Source organism: Polypterus senegalus, chromosome 13, assembly GCF_016835505.1.
Source record: "Polypterus senegalus isolate Bchr_013 chromosome 13, ASM1683550v1, whole genome shotgun sequence".
In the NCBI taxonomy this organism is placed as follows: domain Eukaryota; kingdom Metazoa; phylum Chordata; class Cladistia; order Polypteriformes; family Polypteridae; genus Polypterus; species Polypterus senegalus.
Window position 1 is genome coordinate 11,746,637 of NC_053166.1, and position 26,407 is coordinate 11,773,043.

Genomic DNA, 26,407 nt, shown 5'->3' on the forward strand with positions numbered 1-26,407 from the left:
TAGATAGATGAAAGGCACTATATAATAGATAGATAGATAGATAGATAGATAGATAGATAGATAGATAGATAGATAGATAGATAGATGAAAGGCACTACTGTATATGATAGATAGATAGATAGATAGCTAGATATGAAAGACACTATATGATAGATAAATAGATAGATAGATGAAAGGCACTTTACGACAGATAGATGGATAGATAGATAGATAGATAGATAGATAGATAGATAGATAGATAGATAGATAGATAGATAGATTTATAGCTTTGATTGGGTCAGTCATTCCTACTTATGGGATGTGATGAGGGCTTTTGGTTTTGGGGAGAAATTGGTTAAATATATTCAGTTACTCTATAGTGACATTTCTAGTGTAGTGAAAGTCAATGGTGGCTTGTGCGCGCCTTTCACAGTTCAAAGAGGAGTTCGTCAGGGCTGCTCTCTTTCTGGAATGCTGTACGCACTGGCATTGGATCCATTTTTAAAGGAGTTGTGTAGAGTGCTGAGTGGATTGTCTATCCCAGAATATACAGTGGAGCCATTTAAATTTACGGCTTATGCGGATGACATTGTGGTTATCATCAAGAATCAGGAGGATGTGGATAAGCTGACAGCCTGTCAAAGGACTTATGAGAAAATGTCATCAGCAAGAATAAACTGGGCCAAAAGCAGTGCTCTGCTAGTGGGAGACTGGGCCGGATTGAGTCCACCCCAGCATGAGGGTCGTCTTGCAGTGGAGCACTGGAGGATTATTGTACCTGGGAGTCTACCTTGGCAATTGACAATTTGTATGTAAGAACTGGGAGGGATTGCTCCAAAAGGTTCATGATCGACTGGCAAAATGGCACTGGATCCTCTCCCAGATGTCCTATAGGGGCAGGATGCTGGTTGTTAATAACTTGGTGACCTCCAGCCTGTGGCATAAATGCATCTGTTTGGAGCCCCCATCACAGCTGATCAAGCAGGTACAAGAGGCCATTGTGAACTTCTTTTGGTACGGTATGCACTGGCTGAGACGGAGTGTGCTGTACTTACCACTGGATGAAGGCGGTCAAGGACTTATGGATGTTGGGAGTCGAGTGGCTGCTTTCCATTTACAAACAGTACACAAACTGTTATATTCACAGGAGCAGCACCCATGGACTTTTTTAGCTCGGTTTTTCCTTGACCAGTTTGGACAGATGAGACTGTGGAAGAACATAGTGCTGTGTGAAATGGACAAGATTAATACCTCACAGTTACTGGCCTTTTAAAAAAGTTTAGTAAGTGCTTGGTCTCTACTGAGGGTCACAAGGGATTTTGAAAGTACTTCCTTATTTTGGGTACTGGAGGAACCGCTGCTATTTAACCATCATGTCAGCTGCTCTTGGGAATTATCACATTTTGCTCACAATTTTGTAAGGTGCCATGTTACTAAACTTCGTCATTTAATTGATTGGGACAGATTTGTTTGGAAGGATACAACAACAATAGCAGAGGAGACAGGCGTGCACTCTCTGTGATTATTAGGAAAATTCTTAAATAGACTGAGAACATCATTGCTCAAGAGCTATGTAACACAAATAGAAGACCTGTTTGTTACACAGATTTGCCCTTCCAGTGACTGAGGTTTTCCTACACTTGTGGTGTCCCCGGCAGGTGAGTGGACAGACAATAAAACAAATGGCTTACTGTCCATAAGTAACCTGCTGGACTTGCCACTGCAGTGTGTGACTGGAAAACAGCTTTACAGAATGTGTGTGACAGTCAACCATCAAACTCAGCTGAAGACGCCTCCTGACACACCGTGGAGAGACAAACTTACTGTTCTGGAGGGAGCAAAGCCGGCCTGGAGGTCGCTGTACAGGCCACCATTGGCTCATCGGGTGGGAGATCTGCAGTGGAGGCTGCTGCGTGGCATTTTAGCGGTGAACTCCTTTTTAGCAATAATTAGTCCTGCGGTTACTGATACTTGTCCCTTTTGTGGTGAAAGAGAAACTGTGTTTCATTGTTTTATGTTTTGTATGAGGCTTCAACCTCTTTTTACTGTCCTCAGAAATCTGATTGTTAGATTGGGTTTTGTTTATAACGAGGTGGGCTTCTTGTTTGGGTGGAAGACAACAAAACGAACAGCTAATAACGTGAACCTGGTGAACTTCATCATAGGGCGAGCAAAACTAACAATATGGAGAACCCGCAAAAATAAGATCAATGGGGCTGGGCTTCAGGATACCATTGGGTTCTTCAAACAGTTAAGTAAGAGCAGAATCTTAGTGGAGTTTAATTTTTATAAATGTACAAAGAATTTGGAAAGGTTTAGAGATGTTTGGTGTGTAAATAGCGTGCTCTGTGAATGTGAAGACGATGAGTTAATCTTGATGTTATAATTTTTCCCCATATATGCTTAATTAGAGTGTGTTAGGACAGCTTTTTTTGGAAATGTTTTCTTCATTTGTTATATTGAATAAGATTATTTTTATTTTTCTGTATATATGTGTTTTTTTGTCTGTTGGGTGATGTTATATACTGTTCTTTAACAATTATATCAATAAACGTTTTTTTTTTTAAAAAAATATCTATCTATCTATCTATCTATCTGTTATATGATGCCTTTCTTCTATCTATCTATCTATCTATAGTGCCTTTCATCTATCTATCTATCTATCTATCTATCTATCTATCTATCTATCTATCTATCTATCTATCTATCTATCTATCTATCTGTTATATAGTGCCTTTCATCTATCTATCTATCTATCTATCTATCTATCTATCTATCTATCTATCTATCTATCTATCTATCTATCTATCCTATTTCATTCCAAAAAATTGCATTAGATAATTGATTTTTGTGTAAAAGCTTACTCATTATTAGAAAATATATAATGGCTGTGTCTTATTTCTTAGAAATGAAGTGCATTTAACACTGTTGGCTTCGCGCGCCCTTTTAATTATACACAGAACACGCTGCCCGTGGAGTCGTTAAAGGACACTTTAATGTCGTGTGTTTTTGATACTTGTGCTAACATAGACAAATTCCACAGCTTGTTTCTTTTCAAGTGAAAAGAGATTTGAAACAAAGTGCTGCTCGAAGGCAAATATGCTAATCCAGGGCTTCTTTGTCCTTCTCATTCGCAAGTACTTGTCAGAGCATTATCTACGACCTGAGAGCAGCGGCAGATTAGAATATTATCCATACAAAACATACACAAGAGTAATTGACACATTTCCTTTATTTAAGTTCAAAGAAACGTCGCCCTGGAATAATCAAACAACAGATTAGTACTTCAAAGCAGATTTAAATCAATCGTGTCCTGTAAGCATCTGCATTACCACCTAGGATTGTAGTTTAAAAACGTTTCCAGTACAGGTCAAAATATGAAATTGTGTATTTGAGGTGTGCTTCATTGCTATAACCGTTTACACTTTGAGCACATTATTTTAAAAAACACGTCAAACTTCGGAAGTTATAATTATGTCACGAACACAAACGTCTCACTTTAAACAGATTTTTTTTTTTATCATTCATTCACCCCGCTACAAAAACATGAATGCAAGTGCATGTATTTAAAATGTTTAGGAAGGAAAAAAAATACCCACAATATACAGATTAGTCTCTTTCACAGAAAGTGACAAATTCATGACAGCCTCGTCACGCTATTAAGGGCAAATCGAAGTCGCTGAAATAAATTATGAGGGAGGCAGTCCACAAGTCAGGGAGGCCCTTTCAGTCTCGGTGTCCCCGGTTTTTGCGCTTGACGTTGTGGAACGGACCCCCGTTCCGGTCTCTCTTCGAGCAGAAGTGCTTGGTGACGACCTGCGTGCACTGCTCACACTTCACCGTGCAGCACCAGTGGAACTTACAGTTGCAGCTGCTGACAATTTCAGTCTTTCGTTCTTCGACTTTGAGGCCGCACTCGTGGCAGAGCCTCTTGCAGCTCCGCTTCTCCCACTGCGACAGGTTTTTGCCGCTTTGCAGACACTCTCGGCCCTCCGTGCCGTGCAGACCCAGACTCGTGTTCTTGACGCAGTAGTCCGGAGAGTCCTCCAGGTAGATGAGCTCTGTCCGCCCGATGGTGCTGAAAGCGTCCGCGATCGCTCCTCGGTTGTCTGCGCTGTTTCCAGCGCGCATTCTCCTCTTGTCCAGCTCCAGTTTCTGGGCCTGGCCGTGTTTCACTTTTAAGTAGTTGCCAATCTCTCGGAAATCCGACAGCTGCAACCAGCAAGTCTGAATGTTGCAGCTTCCAGAGACTCCATGACACTTGCAGCTTCTCCTCATAGTCGCCTTGACTGCCTACATGATTAAAAATGCCATGTTTTACAGAGATCAGCATTAAAATTGGTCATAAACAGTATGCAGTGGGTACGGAAAGTATTCAGACTCCCTTCAATTTTTCACTCTTTGTTATATTGCAGCCATTTGCTAAAATCATTTAAATTAATTTTTTCCCTCATTAATGTACACACAGCACCCCATGTTGACAGACAAAAAAAAGAATTTTTGAAATTGTTGCAGATTTATTAAAAAAGAAAAACTGAAATATCACATGGTCCTAAGTATTCAGACCCTTTGCTCAGTATTTAGTAGAAGCACCCTTTTGAGCTCATACATCCATGAGTCTTCTTGGGAAAAATGCAACAAGTTTTTCACACCTGGATTTGGGGATCCTCTGCCATTCCTCCTTGCAGATCCTCTCCAGTTCTGTCAGGTTGGATGGTAAACGTTGGTGGACGGCCATTTTTAGGTCTCTCCAGAGATGCTCAATTGGGTTTAAGTCAGGGCTCTGGCTGGGCCATTCAAGAACAGTCACAGAGTTGTTGTGAAGCCACTCCTTCGTTATTTTAGCTGTGTGCTTAGGGTCTTTGTCTTGTTGGAAGGTCAACCTTCGGCCCAGTCTGAGGTCCTTAGCACTCTGGAGAAGGTTTTTGTCCAGGATATCCCTGTACTTGGCCGCATTCATCTTTCCCTCGATTGCAACCAGTCGTCCTGTCCCTGCAGCTGAAAAACACTCCCACAGCATGATGCTGCCACCGCCATGCTTCACTGTGGGGACTGTATTGGACAAGTGATGAGCAGTGCCTGGTTGTCTCCACACACTGAGGAGAGGCAAGACACATGACAGCCTGCATGGAGTTTGCTAAAAGACACCTGAAGGACTCTGAGATGGTGAAAAATAAGATTCTCTGGTCTGATGAGACCAAGATAGAACTTTTTGGCCTTAATTCTAAGCGGTATGTGTGGAGACAACCAGGCACTGCTCATCACTTGTCCAATACAGTCCCCACAGTGAAGCATGGCGGTGGCAGCATCATGCTGTGGGGGTGTTTTTCAGCTGCAGGGACAGGACGACTGGTTGCAATCGAGTAAAAGATGAATGCGGCCAAGAACAGGGATATCCTGGACAAAAACCTTCTCCAGAGTTCTAAGGACCTCAGACTGGGCCGAAGGTTGACCTTCCAACAAGACAAAGACCCTAAGCACACAGCTAAAATAACTAAGGAGTGGCTTCACAACAACTCTGTGACTGTTCTTGAATGGCCCAGCCAGAGCCCTGACTTAAACCCAATTGAGCATCTCTGGAGAGACCTAAAAATGGCCGTCCACCAACGTTTACCATCCAACCTGACAGAACTGGAGAGGATCTGCAAGGAGGAATGGCAGAGGATCCCCAAATCCAGGTGTGAAAAACTTGTTGCATCTTTCCCAAGAAGACTCCTGGCTGTATGAGCTCAAAAGGGGGCTTCTACTAAATACTGAGCAAAGGGTCTGAATACTTAGGACCATGTGATATTTCAGTTTTTCTTTTTTAATAAATCTGCAACAATTTCAAAAATTCTTTTTTTGTCTGTCAACATGGGGTGCTGTGTGTACATTAATGAGGGAAAAAAAATAATTTAAATGATTTTAGCAAATGGCTGCAATATAACAAAGAGTGAAAAATTGAAGGGGGTCTGAATACTTTCCATACCCACTGTAAGTCACGTTTAAAGGAAACAAACAAATAAACAAACAAACAAAGAAATGAGCACAAGACAAAGAGATTTACCATCCGCCCTGCTTCATTGTTATGCAAGTTCATGGCAGCTCTGGAGTCCTGTCCAGTTTCCAGCGCGTCGACGTACTGCTTTGAAACCCTTTGCCCAAATTCCGCGTTGTCGCTGCAGCCTCCCCAGATCCACCCTTTACCTCCTACAGGAAAAATGGAAAGATGGACAAGGAAGCTGAAATCACGCTTAAAGGCAGTTTCAGTTAAAATGCAAAAAATGACCTGAAATGGTGAAAAGGTATGCAGCAAAATGCCAGAGGTTTAAATGAAAAGTTTAGGTTAGCAAAAAACGGAAAAAAAGTAACTTTCAGAATATTACAAATTGTCCCTCTTCAGGAAACTACTAACAGGTTACAATCTCTAGATGTTCTGCAGCAATTAAAGTAAATGAAGCCTTATAAATTGAAGCGAACAATTTGCACAGGTGTCCCAACCTCTGTTGATTACTTAATAACCTCTGTGTCTTAAACAGAGGGGACTTGGCGGTCTCATGGTCTGGAATCCCTGCAGATTTTATTTTTTTTCTCCAGCCGTCTGGAGTTTTTTTTCGTTTTTTCTGTCCACCCTGGCCATTGGACTTTACTCTTATTCTATGTTGACTTATTTTCTTTTCTTACTGTGTCTTTTATTTTTCTATTCTTCATTATGTAAAGCACTTTGAGCTACTGTTTGTATGAAAATGTGCTATAGAAATAAATGTTGTTGTTGTTGTTGTTAAAGCAGAGTTGGAACAGACTGTGTTACTATACCCTCTGAAGTACAACTTGGACAATTTTACACTGCATAATGGCAAGAAATAAAGCAAGTAACAAATGAAATGAGACAGAGCATTAGTGCCCTTACAAGTGTAGGCTTTTCAGATAGAAAAACTGAAAAAGATCAAAGTATCAGTGAGTCCAGTGGTGTCCTACACAATCCAAAGGAAACTGGGAAAAGCTCTGATAGGAAAAGATCTGGCAGAGCGGAGGTCATCATCCAATCAGAAGATAAAGTTCTGAAAGTCACCGGCTTATGTGATCACAGGCACCTCACAGCACAACAGCTTAACAGTGCAGGTCAACAAAAGCAAATTTCAGTTTCTACTGTGAAGAAGAGACTTTGTGCTGCCATTTTGACAGGGTGAGTGGCAGGAAGAAAAGCCATCGCTTAAAGAACAAAATAGGGCCTTGAAATACCAGCTGCAGACTGGAAGAAAGTCTTATGGAGCGATGAATCCAAATTTGAAATCTTGGGTTCATCACATATGGTGTCTGTATGCCATCGAGTTGGTGAAAAGATGTTTTCTTGTTGTGTGATACCAACTGTCAAACATGGAGGAGGAAGTGTGATGGTCTGGGGTTCTTTTGGTGGAGGCAGAGTTGATGACTTACTCAGAGTGATTGGCATTCTGAAATAAAAGGCTTACCACAGCATTTTGAGAGCACCAATTAATACCTTGTGGTCTGGGTCTAGTAGGTCAGGGGCGCATCCGACAGCAAGATAATGACGTACAACATACCTCCAAGCTATGTCAGGACTAGACATTAAACTCTGTGCATTTCCATAAAAACTGGAAAAACTGAGGTTTTCTAAAACTAAATCTATCTATCTATCTATCTATCTATCTATCTATCTATCTATCTATCTATCTATCTATCTATCTATCTATCTATCTATCTATCTATCTATCTATCAATCAATCAACATTTATTTATATAGCACATATGCATACAAAAAAATGTAGCTCAAAGTGCTTTACAAAATGAATAGAAAAATAGAAGACACAATAAAAAATAAACATAAGTCAACATTAATTAACATAGAATAAGAGTAAGGTCCGATGGCCAGGGTGGACAGAAAAAACAAAAAAAAACTCCAAAGGCTGGAGAAAAAAAAAAAAAATATAATAAAAAAATATCTATCTATCTATCTATCTATCTATCTATCTATCTATCTATCTATCTATCTATCTATCTATCTATTATATAGTGCCTTTCATATCTATCTATCTATCTATCTATTCTATCTGCCTATCATATCTATCTATCTATTATATAGTGCCTTTTTATATAGTGCCTTTCATATCTATCTATCTATCTATCTATCTATCTATCTATCTATCTATCTATCTATTATATAGTATCTATCTATCTATCTATCTATCTATCTATCTATCTATCTATCTATCTATTATATAGTGCCTTTCATATCTATCTATCTATCTATCTATCTATCTATCTATCTATCTATCTATCTATCTATCTATTATATAGTGCCTTTATATCTATCTATCTATCTATCTATCTATCTATCTATCTATCTATCTATCTATCTATCTATCTATCTATCTATCTATCTATCTATCTATCTATCTATCCATTTTGTCAAACAGCTTTTCCCAGCTTACAAAGAGTTGGAACCAAAAGCAACAAGGTTGACATTCCAAATAGGATGCCAGTCCATGAGTGGGCTCAAATAGGCATCAACCAAGTCTTGACTAACTTAAAGTAACTGCTCAACTGAAGACCTGAGTCTTCAGAGAATTTACACAGCCTTAAAGTGTATTTAGGTTTTCGAATAAGAGGACATAAATAAAAGGGTACTGCTGATGCAACAGCCTCTTCTCTAAGAAAGCATCCTTCTTCTATAGGTAAGGAAGGGTATTTAAGCATGCAGCATTTCTAAGCACTTTATTGAAAAAACAAAACTGCAGTACAGTATCAAGCTAACAAGTTTAGGGGCAGATCAAGTTAGAAGGGTAATGTAGGTAGAAAGTAGAAAACCATCTCCAGGGCTTACAAATATCACACGTTAAGGTGAGGCCCACACTACTATGTTTTGATTTAAAGATAAATTATCTCCATCCACAAACATTTTCACCTTGTTTATGAAAGTACTCCCGTCCATACTAAATGACCAAAAATACACACACACACACACACATATATATATATACTATAGTCCTGCAGTGGGCTGGCACCCTGCCCGGGGTTTATTTCCTGCCTTGCACCCTGTGTTGGCTGGGATTGGCTCCAGCAGACCCCCATGACCCTGTAGTTAGGCTATAGCGGGTTGGATAATGGACGGATGGATAGATGGATGGATATACTATAGTCAGAATGCACTCCAGAATGATTAAAAAAGAATGAAAGAATTAAAATGAAAGAAATTCTTATTGGCAGTCGCAGCTAGGCATTATTCACAAGAATTGACTTTTGGTTTAAAGGACCCCCAGTCACATTTCTTTACATAATTGTGCTGAAATATTAATTGGTCTGTGGTGGGTTGGCACCCTGCCCAGGATTGGCTCCTGCCTTGTGCCCTGTGTTGGCTGGGATTGGCTCCAGCAGACCCCCGTGACCCTGTATTTGGATTCAGCGGGTTAGAAAATGGATGGATGGATATTAAGTGTTTGAAAGTCCTCAGTGTTGGTGTGTCAGAGAGAGGGTGTGCAGGATTGTTCATAACGGCCCTCAGTTTTGTCTTCATTCTCTCCTCCTGTTCTACCTTCAGGGCTTTCAATCTGTGTCCCATAACTAAGCCTGCCCTTTTAATCAGCTTGTTATTTCAGTGGTCCTCTCTTGCAGTGATATGACCGGCCCAGCACACCACACTGGCCATCACAGACTACAAGATGCCAGGAATGTCAATTCCCACTAGATAAAGGACCACAGTCTCCTAAGAAAGAAGCGCCCCAAACTTTCTTTTCAATATTATTACAAAAAAGGCGGACCCTTAATGCAAATGAATTAGCCTTATGCAAATGAGACACAGTGCCAAGGAAAGTAACTGAAACACTAAACAAATATTCTTGAAAATATTCCTTGATAAAACAGCACTCTACACAAACCCTTTCCCCCCTAACAAAATGATATCAAATGTATTAGGAACAGTCATTATGTAAACCGTTCAGAAATGGTTCCTTATATTTAAATCAATTTAAAGATGCTGTGCAATGACAAATATTCTCCAAAGTATTTAAAAACATGTAACTTTTGAGTGAAGTAACCCAAAGGCACTATAATTGGGCAATGGCAAGATCTTATTTTTGTGATCAGTGCTGGTAATTAAATTATTGAAATCCATTATGTGGTTTCTACATAAATTATCTTTTTTTATCTGAAGAAAATAAGATTGCAAACAATCAAGTCGAACTTATATAACAAATGACTTCATAGAGAGCACATGGACACAAAAAAAGCTAAAACTGGAAAAGCAAAAATTGAAAAAAAAAATCAGAAAGTTATAAAAAAGGAAAGTAATTACGCCGAATTCAACACCCACCAGAGAGAAAGAGATGAGACACAGCAGCATGGGCAAAAATAGTTAGGAAAATTAAAAGACAAAAAAAACAAAAAAAAAAAGAAGAGGAAATGCCCCCCCCCAGATATGAATGCTTATTAAAATTGTATTAATTAGATCTTGCCTTATTCTAGGAAAGTTTTGAACAGATCCTCTAATTTAATTGAATGCCTGAAATCAGATTAAATCAGATCACTAGGACAGCATTTTTTCACTTAAGAAACATAAGTAAAGTTAGACCTCTTATATCACTGAAAGATGCTGAGAAATTAGTTCACGCTTTTGTTTTCAGTCGACTAGATTACTGTAACGCACTCCTCTCTGGACCACCAAAAAAAGACATAAATCGACTACAACGAGTGCAGAATGCAGCTGCTAGAATCCTAACTAGGAAAAGAAAATCAGAACACATCACACCAGTCTTAGTGTCACTACACTGGTTACCTGTGTCATTTAGGATTGACTTTAAAATACTGCTGATGGTTTATAAAGCCTTAAATAATCTCGCCCGATCTTATATATCGGAATGTCTGACACCTTATATTCCAAATTGTAACCTTAGATCCTCAAATGAGTGTCTCCTTAGAATTCCAAGAACAAAACTTAATAGAAGTGGTGAGGCGGGCGGCCTTCTGCTGTTATGCACCTAAAATCTGGAATAGCCTGCCAATAGGAATTCGCCAGGCTGATAAAGTAGAGCACTTTAAAACACGGCTGAAAACACATTACTTTAACATGGCCTTCTCATAACTTCACTTTAACTTAATACTGATACTCTGTATGTTCAATTCATCATAATAACTATTCACAGTGGCTCTAAAATCCGTACTGACCCCTACTCTCTTTTCTGTTTCTTTTTCCGGTTTCTTTGTGGTGGCGGCCTGCGCCACCTCCACCTACTCAAAGCTTCATGATGCTCCAACAATGATGGATGGATTAAAAGGCAGAAGTCTACGTGACCATCATCATCATCAAGCCCTTCCGTGAGAATCCTAAATCCAAAGAGGACTGTTTCGTTGATGTTAGGTAGAATGCCCAGAGGGGACTGGTCAGGCGGTCTCATGGTCTGGAATCCCTACAGATTTTATTTTTTCTCCAGCCGTCTGGAGTTTTTTTGTTTTTTCTGTCCCCCCTGGCCATTGAACTTTACTCTTATTCGATGTTAATGTTGATTTATTTTGTTTTTTAATTGTGTCTTTTATTTTTCTATTCTTTAATATGTAAAGCACTTTGAGCTACTGTTTGTATGAAAATGTGCTATATAAATTAATGTTGTTGTTGATGTTGTTGCTGTGACACCCAAGGAATTCATTTCATTTGTACTACAAAAGAATTAACAATAATAATATTAGCAATTCTTTAAGTTTATATAGTGCTTTTATCACTGCTCAAAGCGTTTTAAAGAGTGGGGAGCCACTTCCAGCACCACTAATGTGCAGCACCCACCTGGGTGACGTGACAGCAGCCATTTTTCAGCCAGTATGCTTACCACACATGAGCCGTTAGGTGGTGAAGGGGTGAGAGAGCTAGCCAATTAGAGACTGGGGATGATTAGGGGGCCAGAATGATGAGGTCATGGTGGGCAATTTAGCCAGGACATCCCTACTCTTTACAAAAGATGCCCAGGGTTCTTTTTTTTTTTACCACAGAGGGTCAGGACCCCAGTTATACATCATATCTAACAGCGTTTGTACAGGTCAGTGTCCCCGTCACTTCACTGAGGCATTGGGATACAGACACCACAAGGTAAGTGACCCCTGCTGCCCTCGCCAACACCTCTTCCTGAAGCAAATCAAGCTTTTTCCTAGGTAGTCTCCTATCCCACTACTGCCTGGGCCCGAACAGGCTTAGAGCCCCAGGTGGATGTCCAGTTCTGAACTGCATGTGGTATGGCTGCCTAAAGACATCCACTTTTTAAGTAAAGTTACCTGTGTAACAGCAACATATGCAAAGAATCATTTTTCAGAGCATATCCTGCCACCTTTATTTTTTTAGAGTGTATGGAGAGACTGAATAATGTTATATGAAGTAATACACCAATGCCCTTTTAATAATTATACTGGTTCTAAAATGGCACTTGACTGGGGTGTGTTGCTCCTTACATTAAAGTTCTGCTCAATTCATTAGGCGACATTGGTGGACACTGCCAACAGTGGGGCACTCTTTGTGAAAGTTAAGGGGCCTGCACTGTGGACTGCTCTGAAACCCTGGCTATGGTTACTAAAGGGGCACACACTCGTTTGGGCTCAGAGTGGATGGTCAGCGCAGACCCCACCACAGAAAACAAATGAGAGGGTAGGCAGCCAGTTGGCCGAGGTCTCCAGGATGGTGACTTTGTTTTTTCTTACTCTTTTACGATGTTAATGCCCTCTGTTGTCAACTGAACATAGTTTTTCAATAAATTAATGAGCAGATGCTGCCGTTTTCCATTTATGTTTAATCTGTTTCCACCTCGTTCTCTGTGTATTTTAACACATCAGCATTTATTTGTGTACCAATTCTGCATTTAACTATATTTGTATTTTATATTTGTGTTTTAACTGAGAATTGTTCACAGCACTCAGTGAAGCGAGCCATACAAAAAAATAAATTATATTGTACGTATATGGGCTGTCATAGCCATTCAACTTTTTCTGCTTTTGGCTGCTCCCATCAGGGGTTGCCACAGCAGATCATCTTGTTCCATCTCTTCCTGTACTCATCATCTTGCTCTGTCACACCCATCACTTTTATGTCCTCTCACACCAGATCCATAAAGCTTCTCTTAGGTCTTCCTCTGTTTCTCTTCCCTGGCAGCTCTATCCTTAGCATCCTTTTCCCAATATTCCCAGCATCTCTCCTCTGCACACGTTCAAACCAACGTCATGTCGCTTCTCTCTGACTTTGTCTCCAAACCATCCAACTTGAGCTGACCCTCTAATGTCCTCATTTCAAATCCTGTCACACCCAGTGCAAATCCTATCATCTTTAACTCTGCCACCTCCAGCTCTGTCTCCTGCAGTGCCACCGTCGCCAACCCATATAATATAGCTGGTCTCACTACCATCCTGTAGATCTTCCCTTTCACTCTTGCTCATATCCGTCTGTCACAAATCACTCCTGACACTCTTCTCCATCCATTCCACGCTGTCTGCACTCTCTACTTCACTTCTCTTCCACAGTCCCCATTACTCTGTACTCTTGATCCCAAGTATTTAAACTCATCCACCTTCACCAACTCTACTCCCTTCATCCTCACCATTCCACTGACCTCCCTCTCATTCACACACATGTATTCAGTCTTGGTGGTCCTACTGACCTTCATTCCTCTCCTCTCATATCTCCACCTCTCCAGGGTCTCCCCAACCTGCTCCCTACTCTCACTACACTCCACAATGTCATCAGCAAACATCACAGTCCACGGAGACTCCTGTCTAATCTCGTCTGTCAGCCTGTCCATCAACTCAGCAAATAAGAAAGGGCTCAGAGCCGATCCCTGATGTAATCCCACCTCCATCACTCCTACTGCAGACCTGCACCACGGTCACACTTCCTTCATACATATCCTGTACAATTCTGATGTACTTCTCTGCCACTCCCGACTTCCTCATACAATACTACAGTTCCTCTCGAGGCTCCCCGTCATTTGCTTTCTCCAGGTCCACAAAGACGCAATGCAGCTCCTTCTGGCCTTCTCTCTACTTCTCCATCAACACCCTCAGAGCAAACATCACATCTGTGGTTCTCTTTCCTGGCATGAAACCATCCTGCTGCTCACTGATTCATCACCTCCCTTCTTCCACTACTCTTTCCCATAACTTTCTATCAATTTTATCCCCCTGTAGTCATTACAGTCCTGCACATCCCCCTTATTCTTAAATATCGGCACCAGTCCACTTCTTCTCCACTCCTCAGGCATCCTCTCACTTTCCAAGATTCCATTAAACAATCTGGTTAAAAACTCCACTGCCATCTCTCCTAAACATCTCCATGCTTCCACATGTATGTCTTCAGGACCAACGGCCTTTCTATTCTTCATACTCTTCATAGCTGTCCTTACTTCCTCCTTGCTAATCCTTGCCAATGGCTGTTATAGCCATTACTTGACAAAATTAAAAAACATTTCATTCTGGGCAGGGTTCAGCGGTAGAACAAAAAATTGATCTGTTAAAAAGGACGATAAGAGTGATGTTTGACCTTCAGCCCCACCCTCAAAATTATGATTTATGGCCTGAATATGAATTTTTGACTTTTCAAGAAAAATTAAGAAAGGATTAAGAGTTTTTAAAAGGTACATACTTGCTTGACTATGTATTACAAACAGGAGGGTCTCTCCTATTATTTTTATATTTTTGTAATATTATTCATTTTAAGTCTAGTGTCTTTTAACTTTCAAATGGAGTCACGTGTTCTCTGATTGATGTTCGAAGGGGGGAGTGGGGCTTAAAAGTCATAAATCATGACAGCTGTCTCCCCCTCCCCCCACAATGGGTGGGGTTTAGAAGTCATTAATCATATTCAGCATCATAAATTATAATTTGTGGGTGGAGCTTAAGGGTCATAAGTCACTCTTATTATGCTTTTGACAGAACGATTTGTTTCTACTACTGGGTTCTTTGTATATGAAATCAGTTGTTTCAGCTTTTGAAAAGATTCCAGATACTGTATGTGGAAAAAACAGAAATTGTTTAAAGTCTCATAGGATGCACACTTAAAAAATCTGGTACTAAATGGTTCTTTACTGGGTTGTGTGGTTCCTCGTAGAGCTATTGCTCGGCCAAGCACCATTTCATTCGGGGAAGAGTTCTTTGCATGCAAAGTTGGTTCTTTGTGCTTTGAAAATCTTCCTAATTTATTGAAATATATACGTAAATCTATAATGTATGGTGGGCTACATAGTAGTGATGGGAAGTTCGGATCATTTTACCGACTCGGACCTTTGAGTCTCGTTCAGCAAAATGAACGAATCAATTTTCTGAGTCATTTCGAACTCAATTCTGTTTCCGGCTCAGACTGAGTTGGTTAAGCGTATGGGGCTGTCACGTGATGAACGAACGACTCGAAAAACCCGAAGGTTCGAAACAAGTGAATCAATTCCAATACAGAAACTATAGGAAGTTGCAAATGCATCTTGCGACTGAACGAATCACTCCTACGAGACGACTTGTTCTTCCCGAGTCACATTAAAGATTTGTTCAAAATGAACGAATCGTTCAATAACGACCTATCATTACTACCTAGCAGGACACTAGCAAATTAGGAAATCCTGAACTTAGCCTCAGCGAGGGTCAATCATAGCCCTTTGATTTTTCATAAATCTGCTACCATCTAGTCACGGTTATTTACAACAAGGACCCATTTATCATACAGTAGTCAGGAACCCAGCAGTATTCTATTCATGGATATTTATTGCACATCTAAATAAAGGTTCTTTCTGTAACCATGTGGATCATTCTTTAAGGAACTAAAAGTGTGGCATTACTCTGAAGAACCACTTTAGCGACTTTACATTTAAGAGTGCAGTACATTTGATAAAAAACCAAAGTAGCAAGGGCGGCATGGTGGCGCGGTGGGTTCGCTTCCCGGGTCCTCCCTTAATGGAGTTTGCATGTTCTCCCCGTGTCTGCGTGGGTTTCCTCCCACAATCCAAAGACATGCAGGTTAGGTGCATTGGTGATTCTAAATTGTCCCTACTGTGTGCTTGGTGTGTGTGCCCTGCGGTGGGCTGGCGCCCTGCCCGGGGTTTGTTTCCTGCCTTGCACCCTGTGTTGGCTGGGATTGGCTCCAGCAGACCCCCTTGACCCTGTAGTTAGGATATAGCGGGTTGGATAATGAATGGATGGAAGTAGCAAGGTACAAAGAAGACTCTTCAGACCCTACCGCCAACCGACTGTGTAATCCTGGAAACCGTGTAATCCTAAACCCTTCAAAAGGTTCTTTCCGGAACCTTCACGTGGATGGGTCTTTTGGGAACCAAAATGAATTCCTCCATGGCATTGCTCTGAAGAGCTGCTCTGGCACCTTTATTTGTGAGAGGGTACCTGGCAGGACCCTAGCAGAACACCTGAACATATCCTCTTGGAATGCTGCAAGACTCTTTCTAAAAACCAGGAGCACATCTGCTATCATCTATTCATGGCTAATATGGAACCTGTTATGGGTCTAAATAACCGAATATTATTTCTGAATCCTTCATGTGGATGGGTCATTCAGGAGTTAAAAATGTTTCCACATTGGAAAGTCTGTCCAACTTTGATCCTGGAGAGCAGCAGGAGTGGCTGGAGCTTTTCATTCTAACCATGTTCTTAATTAGTGACCTTTTTTTTCCGATAATTACATTCTTTTGTCTTTGACTTGTTTTTTTTTTAAAGACTCAGGCCCCTTAATTGTTTCATTAATTAAGAGTTAAGCAATAATGAGGCACAGAAGGACCCAATGCATAACCACCTAACCTGTGTCCATCATACAATTTCTGGAAATAAAGAAAGGTGAAGGTCTCAGTGATATGGATCTGCGCAGGTCCACAAGTGCTCTTAGAAAAAGGAAAATCAGTTTTGGAAATGTCCGCTGTGGTAGAATGAGAGCAGCGACAAGCCATGGAAATTAAAACAAGAGTTTAATTAACAACACGAATCTTCTTCTAATTAGGAAAGTGAGTGGCGTGAAAGTGCTTGGAGTTTGAGGTTCCAACTTAGCTGCTGATCTGTTGGCTTGCATGACTTCTTAACCCATTAATGCCTCGTGTTCCATTATTGGAACGACAGTCAGGTAATTTTATACTTTATGTATAATGTAAGAAGTGGATTTGCCTGGTGTTCCAATTTTGGAACGCCACATAGCTCAACAAAGGAATGTAATAAATGTTTTTTCTCTTCAAATTCTTGTTCCTTAAATTTTTATACACAATATATGTGAATTTCATGCACAAACTCCTTAGGCATAAATGGGTTAATTTTGTTTGACGTTTATGGAAAAAAAAAAAATAATGAAGCAATTCAGAGCACTAAGTCTTGAAAAAAATGATTTGAAAAGAAGTCGATTATCGGCAAAAATGGCTACTGAGGAAGGAAAACCTGCAGCCACTGCAGCTCTCCAGGGGTTGGTACTGGGCATCTGTGCCCTTTGGCACATTGGCACATTTATTTTTGAGAGGATGATAGTCACGCTCTTATAAAGAATGGTTCCTTAATGGCACTTTACTGGGTGGTGTGGTTCCTTGCTAGAACCATTGCTTGATCGAGGACCATTTCATTCTGAGAAGGGTTGTTTGTGTATGACGTCGGTTCTTTGGGTTTTGTGAAAGATCCTAATATCTGGAAAAAACATCTTGCAGGCTAGCAGGACACCACAGACTTGAAAACCTGAACTGGGCCTTTGTTTAGGGTAAGCAGCAAAGTCAGGAACCCAGCGGGATTTCACAAATCTGTTGTCATCTATTCATGGATATTTATTGCACGTCTAAATAAAGGTTCTTTCTGTAGCCACGTGGAAACAAAAGTGTGGCATCCCTCCGAAGAGTCACTTTAGCAACTTTACGTCTAAGAGTGCAGTGCATTTGATAAAGCCAAAGTGCAAGGCACAAAGAAGACTCTTCAAACCCCACCGCCATCTGACTGTGTAATCCTAAACCCTTCAGTTCAGCTCCGGCGGCTCTAACTGCGCACTTGTGGTAACAGTGCTTTTGAATTCCATAGGCCTTCTTCACACACAAAACATTTCCTTGGTTTGATGGCCATGTTTGGAATAAGCCTGCAGCGCATTAATGGATTCATAGTTAAGTGATGTTCTTCAAGACATGCAGAAAATGAAGAACTCTTGGCTCAGAGTTTACATTTAATTCATTTAACAAAGCAAGTCCTGTCATTCTCTAATCTGCTTAATCTAGAGCAGGGTTGTCAGGAGGCTGGAGCCTGTCTCAGCTAGCATAAGGTGCCAGGCAGGAAGAAACCTTAGAGAGAGCACCAGTTCATCACACACACACCAAACACACACCCGGGCCAAATTAGCACCACCAGTTTACATAACCTGCATGTCTTTGGACAGTGCAAGGGGGTTTGGGGGGGCACTGAAGCATCCAAGGAAACTCACCCAGACGCGGGGAGAACATGTGAACTCCAGGCAGGGAGGACCCAGAAATCAAACCTCAGTCTATTTAGTGCAAGGCAACAGCACCACCACTGCACCACCACACCACCCTAACCAGTCACCATCATCCATTATCTAACCCACTTAATCCAGCTCTGGACCTCTTGGGTCGCAAGGCAGCATACCTGAAAGCACCTTTTGATTTAATAAGTGTCTTCCTAAATTATAGATTAGCCTGCACATTTCTTGAATTTGCTTACTTATCAGATCACAAGACAAACGGAAATGAAAGTAGTTAGCAGTGCAATAAGGACATAAGGCTCAGTTATAATTACCAGTGAGTCGGTGCTTAAACTGTCATGGCCTACAAAGCAGCAGATGGTTTAACTGAAAGCATCTATTGGCTTGATAACAAGGCATTCATAAATAATAATAATAATAATAATAATAATAATAATAATAATAATAATAATAATAATAATAATCCATTTTCTAACCTGCTGAATCCGAACACAGGGTCACGGGGTCTGCTGGAGCCAATCCCAGCCAACACAGGGCACAAGGCAGGAACCAATCCCAGGCAGGGTGCCAACCCACCGCAGATAATAATAATAATAATAATAATAATAATAATAATAATAATAATAATAATAATAAGCATTATTATTATTTGATTTCATTTTATTATGCCTTTCCCATGCATAAAGCACTCCACAGAAATTCAAAATGCAAAACAGGAAAAAAAAAAAACTAAAAACAAAGATCAAATATGCAATTTTCATACACTTTCTAACCCACTCACTGAGGGGCTGCAGCCTATCAGCACAGGAACAAACCCTGGACAGGGTGCCATCCCATCATGGAGCAAATATACAACAGTCAGTCAGTCATTATCCAACCTGCTATATCCTAACTACAGGGTCATGGGGGTCTGCTGGAGCTAATCCCAGCCAACACAGGGCACTGGGCAGGAAACAAACCCTGGGCAGGGTGCCAGCCATCGCAGGGCACACACACACACACACACACCAGGGACAATTTAGGATCACCAATGCACCTAACCTGCATGTCTTTGGACTGTGGCAGGAAACCGGAGCACCTGGAGGAACACGGGGAGAACATGCAAACTCCATGCAGGGAGGACCTGGGAAGCGAACCTGGGTCTCCTTACTGCGAGGCAGCAGTGCTACCACGGTGCCACTGTGCCGCCCATTGAATACAAAATAATATCTGCATAAAATACTAAATACTCTTAGAAAAAATAAATATATGTGAAATGTATTTTTTAAAAATGTATTAATATGAATATATTTTACAGTATTTTATAAGAAACTTCAAGGATAAATATTTTACAATATCTAGCAGTAGCTGTCATATATTGTAAAATATGTAAATTACTGTCATTTTTGTATATTGCAATATATTTTTAAAAAATATAAAGAAATATTTCTTAATATATTTTAAAAATTAAGAATAATCTATTATAAAATATACAAAAACTATAACAAAATACTTAACAAATATAGCAAAAGACTTTAAGGACAAACATATTACAGTATGCTGGCATGTATTTCTAATATATGTAAATTATTGCAGTTGTTGTAGTTCCCAATATATCCTCCAAAATACAACAATGCAACACACTACAAAAAAGCTGAACAAATAACGTAATTTGTGACATCTGCTGGGACAAAGTGCGGAAAGAGAACGAAGGCTCAGAATGTCAGAGTAAGTTAAACGCCTTCAGAACGAATGAGTTTTAAGTCATGAATTGAATCGGCAGATCTCGTAGCTGGTGTGTGGTGAGCGGACCGGCGCAAAAATGGCTGCCATCGCTTCTTCCAGGTGAATGCTGCACATTGATGATGGCTGAAGTGGCTCCCCACTCACTGTATAAAGAGCTTCCAGTAGTGAGAAAAGCCTTATATAATAATAATAATAATAATAATAATAATAATAATAATAATAATAATAATAATAATAATAATAATAATAATGGTGAGTCAGCCCCAGTCTTGAACAGGGTCGCGGGGGTCTACTGGAGACTATCCGAACTACCACAGGGTGCCAGCCCATCGCAAAATAATAATAATAATAATAATAATAATAATAATAATAATAATAATAATAATAATAATAATAATTTAACAAGGTCGTTCCAAAGTCTGAGCGCCAGACATGAAGGCTCTGTCGCCCATAGAGCGCAGGTTAGTTAGCCGGCAGGTTAGAACGACGAGACCGATTCAGTGGACCTTGGTGAACGGACAGGAGCCGAGTGATGGCGGAGGTTACTGATGCAGTCCGGTGAAAAGACATTTAAAGTTTTATAGGTCAGTTATAGAATTTTATATTCTATTCTATAAGACAGTTCAAGTTCTCAAACGTCTTGGTCTTGGGATACAGTTTTTATCTTTTTTACAGGGATGCTCCATAATCAGTAATTTTAATGTACACTCAGTATTTTCCTCTGTCATTCATTGGGAAATAATGGTAAAAACATATTCAATATCTAAATACCGTGTACAGTACAATATATTAAATATACGCACGGCACACATCCAAAAATAACTCGACACAAGTATATAGCCTACTGAAAACAAATTTAGCGTCCATTTGTCTTTTTAAATAATAACCTGCGCGTGTCTGATTTTCGCTGGGTTGTCGAAGTCAGGGGTTAGTGACGAGTGGGGTGGTCTGTTTTAGTTTGTAGGTGGCTGACTCGTCTAGGATTTCGATGCCCACGATGTACAAAGCATGGCGAGATGTTCCGCTGTTGGGTGAGCTTCCTTATATCTGGCAGTTCATTGTGCAGCGCGGCGATCGATGGCCGGAGTGCCTACCGGCTTGTTGTACAGACACAATAGATGGTCTTTTTTTTGAAGCCTCGAGATTTTCATTCAAAAACGTCGAGTGATTTAATTCTGTAAGTAACATGCTTCAAAAAACCATGAATAGAAGATAACAGATTTGTAAAATACCAATGGGTCATGAAATTCTTGGTGCATATAATAACACAGTCAAGGTTTTCTTAATCTGTTAATGTCCTGATATAGCCTAAACAATAAAGATTTAATTTTTCCCCACATATTACAAAATATTTATTAAAACACAAAGAACCAACTTCACGTGCAAGGAACCCTTCACAGAATTAAATGGTGCTTTGTCAAGCAATACTTTATACGCGGACAGTACAAAACCATAAAGTGCCATTAAAGAACACCGATTTTCAAGAATGTATGGAGCCTTTTACGAATCTAAATCACTGATGGTTCTTTCTGGAATCTTCACGTGGATGGGTCTTTTGGGAACCAAAAAAGGATCCTTCACAGCATTACTCGGAAGACCCTGGCACCTTGATTTTTAAAAGTGTAAAATAGGTGGTCTTCTGCTCGTGGCTGGACTAACGTCAGTCGTTTCAATTCCTCAGTATGCTGGAGAAACGTTTCCTTTTATGTGGGTGCAGATATTAAATCTGCAATCAGTGGCCCCCAAAAACATTAAAGCTACGGCTCATTTATTTATTTATTAAACCTAAGCTGACGACCCATCTGCATCTTAAAACTAGGCGTTCTTTAATGACATTTTATGGTGCTTGATTGAGGTGTGCGGTTCCACATAGAGCTATTGCTTAACCAAGCACCATTGGCCATTCCGTCCCGCAGGTCTTTGCATATGAAGTTGGTTCTTTGTGCTTTGAAAAACTGCCTATACGTAGAAAAAAAATAAGGGACAGGACACTATCCATTCCGCTGTAACTACAGGGTCACGGGGGTCTTCTGGATGCCAATCCCAGCCAACACAGGGCGCAAGGCAGGAAACAAACCCGGGAAGGGTGCCGCATACATACACAATTTAGAAACACAGACACGAGGAGAACATGCAAACTCCACGCAGGGAGGACCCGGGAAGCGAACCCGGGTTTTCTAACTGCGAGGCAGCAACGCTACCCACTGCGCCACCATGCCGCCCACAGGACTCTAACAGATTAAAAAAATAAATAAACTTAGAATGTGTCATTGAATGCAGCACTAGTCCATTTAAAATCAGAACCCATTAGTATTTCACAAATCTGTCTCCACATGTTTATTTAAAGTATGGAGCCAGTTATGAATCTAAATAAATAAAAGGCTCTTTCTGGAACCTTCATGTGGATGGGCCTTTTGGAAACCAAAACGGATACCTCTGTGGCATCGCTATAAAGAACCACTAAGTGTGTAAAAGGCGTCAAGTGACCCTCATTTGGGACTGTAGACCCAGGGGTCGAGAAGCAAAGGGAGTCGGTGAACACAGCCGGGTGGGTTGGATATGCTCGCTTTTGACGGTCTGCCATAGAGCGCAGTTTTGAATCAACACATTAGAAGGGGCACCTGCCGGTGTATCGGGATGTCGATGCGGAAAAAGGATGCGAAAAATAAAACGGTCGGTTACAATTATTAGTTAACCCATTTAACCCATAAATATGTACATTTCTTTTTTTTTTTACCGAACGCAGCTGACGGAACGAGAACGATGTTATTACTAAATTATAATTACCAGTTTGCCCATTCCTTGAATCATCACATCCACAGTTGTCGAAATCTCCCATGCTGCAGTTTCGGGTTAAAATGTACATGACTCCAGCTGAGCTGATAGCGTGGACGAAAGACGTTTCTCTTGTAGCTTATAAAAAAAGAAAACATTGTATAACCTTCTTATAATTCTTTAAAACCTATATTTTTTTACAAATTAATAAGAACTACTTTTTCTTCATTATTCAAACACATCTTACATGTATTTCTTTTAATAATGATCAGCCCTTTATTCTGTTATAAAACATAAGTAAGAAAAGAACAAACAATGGAGAACATTCAGTTTTATTTGTCGTTCGTTGCTTTTATTTACCTGGGCTGTCCCAAGATCTCATCCGCGTGCACTCTTCAAAATACTGGTTCTTTAATTATTCTTTTCTGGGATTTATGGTTTCTCATTGCCCCACAAAGAGACATTTCATTTTGGGAAGGGCTCTTTGAACATAAAGTTAGTTCAGTGGACTTCGGACTTTAAAGGTTCCTAATGTGCTGGGGAAAAATAAAGTTCTATCTATCTATCTATCTATCTATCTATCTATCTATCTATCTATCTATCTATCTATCTATCAATAAAATGCATTATTATTATTATTATTATTATTATTATTATTATTATCTATTATTATTATTATTATTATCTATATATCTATTATATGGTGACTTTTCTATCTATCTATCTATCTATGACAGAGCAGACATCTTAGGGTATCTGAAGAAGAAAATCTGATTTACTGTACTTTTAAAATTATAAACCCATTGGCATTTCACAAACCCGTCATCATGTATAACTGGTTATTTATGGAATCTTTCACAAATAAAATAACTAAAGGTCAGGTTCGTTGAGGACAGTTCTTTTGGGAACAAAACCCGCTTCCGCTATTGCACATCTATAAAGAACTACTCTAGCACCTTTTACTTTTAAGAGCGTAACCCTCATTCCATTTTTAAAAGAACGACAAAAACATATTCAAAAATCAAGCATTTAAACGCGTGCCAAGTGCGTTTTTTATTCGAGAGGCGCTTTTCTAAAAGTCAAATCTTACCACTTCGGAGCCCGTTGTGCGTGGACAACTGGAGGGCGCTTTCCGGACAGTTCCAGCGATCCCATGCAAACTGATATTTACACTCCTCGACCCCAAGCTGGGCACCCACTTGCACGCTGCTGGAGTAGGTGAGATATGCCTAAATGTGCACAAAACGGATATTAAAGAAGTACTCGCTAGAAGTACAGGTAAATACTTTGTTACATTAAAATAAAGCACTTTTGTTCAGATTAAAATCCATGGCAATATCCTTGTAAATATAATACACTGTATATGGCTCTTAAAATACTTAATGTGTCTTAAAATAAATGTCATACCTTAGATCCACTCATTAGGAAGTTGTTAACAGACCTATATTAAAAAGATGTACATAAATAAATACATTTGTTAGAGTAAAATAACGCAATATTTACGTTTTACCTAAATACATACATACATATATACATACATAAATTACATAAATTAATAAATAAAATAAAACAAACAAACAAATAAATAAATAAATAACTCAGTTGTACACAAAATCCGTACCAAGACGATGATTTGAAGATGCTGCAACTCCAAAGGAATAACGACATTAAAAGACGAGGGTAATCCATTGGAGAAATCCCACTTTTGTTCAGCGATTGTAATCCTAGTCACGGCACGATGGACTAAAGAGCCCAAAACAATGAGAGAAAAGAGTTTTGTCGATCATTTATACCAACGACATAAGGAGCCATGAGAAAGTTTTCGTTTCGTTGCGAATTGGCTCAAGCGCGATTATTGGGCAGAGGGCAATGAGTTACGGAAAGGAAACGCCTAAGATGAGACTTCAAAGCGCGCAGCAACACTTCATTGGGCTACAGTTAATGTAATAATCATTACAATAAACAGGTAAAAGGAGCAATAACAAAAAAACGCCCATATTTATAACATGACTTTCTCAAATCTGTATACTTTAGCGCGTGGTCACGAGGATTGGCCATTATATTAAGATTTACTATATAAAAAAAAGAGAAACTCAGAGGAATTAAAGTAGCAGAAAAATGTTGAATGTTTTCACGTTATTAAGGAAAAACTGCACCTGATCTGTCGTACTTGTGCACCTTTAACTCTTTAAAATTCATAATATGACGTCATCCTCAAACCGCACACTTTCCACAACTCCATTCTTTTTAATTAATGTCAGCTTCTGGATATCCGGTGGATTAAATACATCCTTATAAATGAAGCTACCAGAGTGGACCTTCAGAGCGATGCCCCATTTTAGTGCTCAAAATAACCATCCACAGGTAGCTTCGGAGAACAACTTCTACATACTGCTCTGTTTATCTTTAGCAGGCCAGGAGTTGGATAACATAGTTTTGTTTTCTTTTTACTCAATTTGATGTGCATTTATGTATTTATTTATTTATTTATTTATTGTGATTCCAAAAAAAGATGTATCTATTTCATAGCACCTTTCTATCTATCTATCTATCTATCTATCTATTATATAGTTCCTTTCATATCTATCTATCTATCTATCTATTATATAGTGCCTTTCATATCTATCTATCTATCTATCTATCTATCTATCTATCTATCTATTATATAGTTCCTTTCTATATCTATCTATCTATCTATCTATCTATCTATCTATCTATCTATCTATCTATCTATCTATTATATAGTGCCTTTCACTCTATCTATCTATCTATCTATCTATCTATCTATCTATCTATCTATCTATCTATCTATCTATCTATCTATCTATCTATCTATCTATCTAGATCTCTACAGGTAACATAATGATAACAGATTTGTGAAACACCAGCTAACTGCACAAACAGGCTAATTTCTGATTTTCTGGATTGGTTGTATCCTCCAAGATCATCTAAATAGTTTTGTTTTGTCCACATGTTATGAACTTATCTAATGCACAAAGAATCATCATTGTATGCAAAGAACCCTTTTAGGATAGAAATGCTTCTTTGTCAAGCAAGGGTTCAACAAGTAACCATACAGCCCAGTAAAATGCCATTAAGGAACCATTATTTTTAAAAGCATACACACATTTATCAATTCTCTTTATTCATTCCTTGAGATTGCATCATCCCAATTTGATCACCAGCCATACATTCAACCATTTCCTGAATACACTTCTTTTTGCCTCTAGGGTCATAGGAAACTGAAACTTAATGAAGATATTATTATTATTATTATTATTATTATTATTATTATTATTATTATTATTATCTAATTAATTTATTTATTTAGCAGATGCCTTTAATCAAGATGACTTACAATACAAGCCAAAGCAACAGAGAACAACATAAGAAAGTCAGGGAGCAGAATTACCACATAATTATCCCTACAAGTAGTCTAAGACAAATATCCGTATCATAAAGTCTTTGTCCAAACACCAGCAGCTATCCTGTAGAAGAGAAGCTAAGCAGTTCTTT

General features: G+C 39.5%; 1 protein-coding gene across 1 annotated transcript; it reads right to left on the bottom strand.

The window, feature by feature from the left end:
- Window positions 1-3,328: 3,328 nt before the first annotated feature.
- On the bottom strand, window positions 3,329-24,580 carry LOC120542769 (protein Wnt-8-like). The gene is made up of 6 exons (XM_039775424.1): window positions 24,513-24,580; window positions 24,299-24,332; window positions 23,982-24,120; window positions 22,904-23,029; window positions 6,026-6,168; window positions 3,329-4,272 (listed from the first exon to the last, which is right to left on the bottom strand). The coding sequence occupies exons 1-6, from the start codon at window positions 24,578-24,580 to the stop codon at window positions 3,706-3,708; spliced, it is 1,077 nt and encodes a 358-aa protein (XP_039631358.1). The 3' UTR covers window positions 3,329-3,705.
- Between the last annotated feature and the right edge of the window lie 1,827 nt (window positions 24,581-26,407).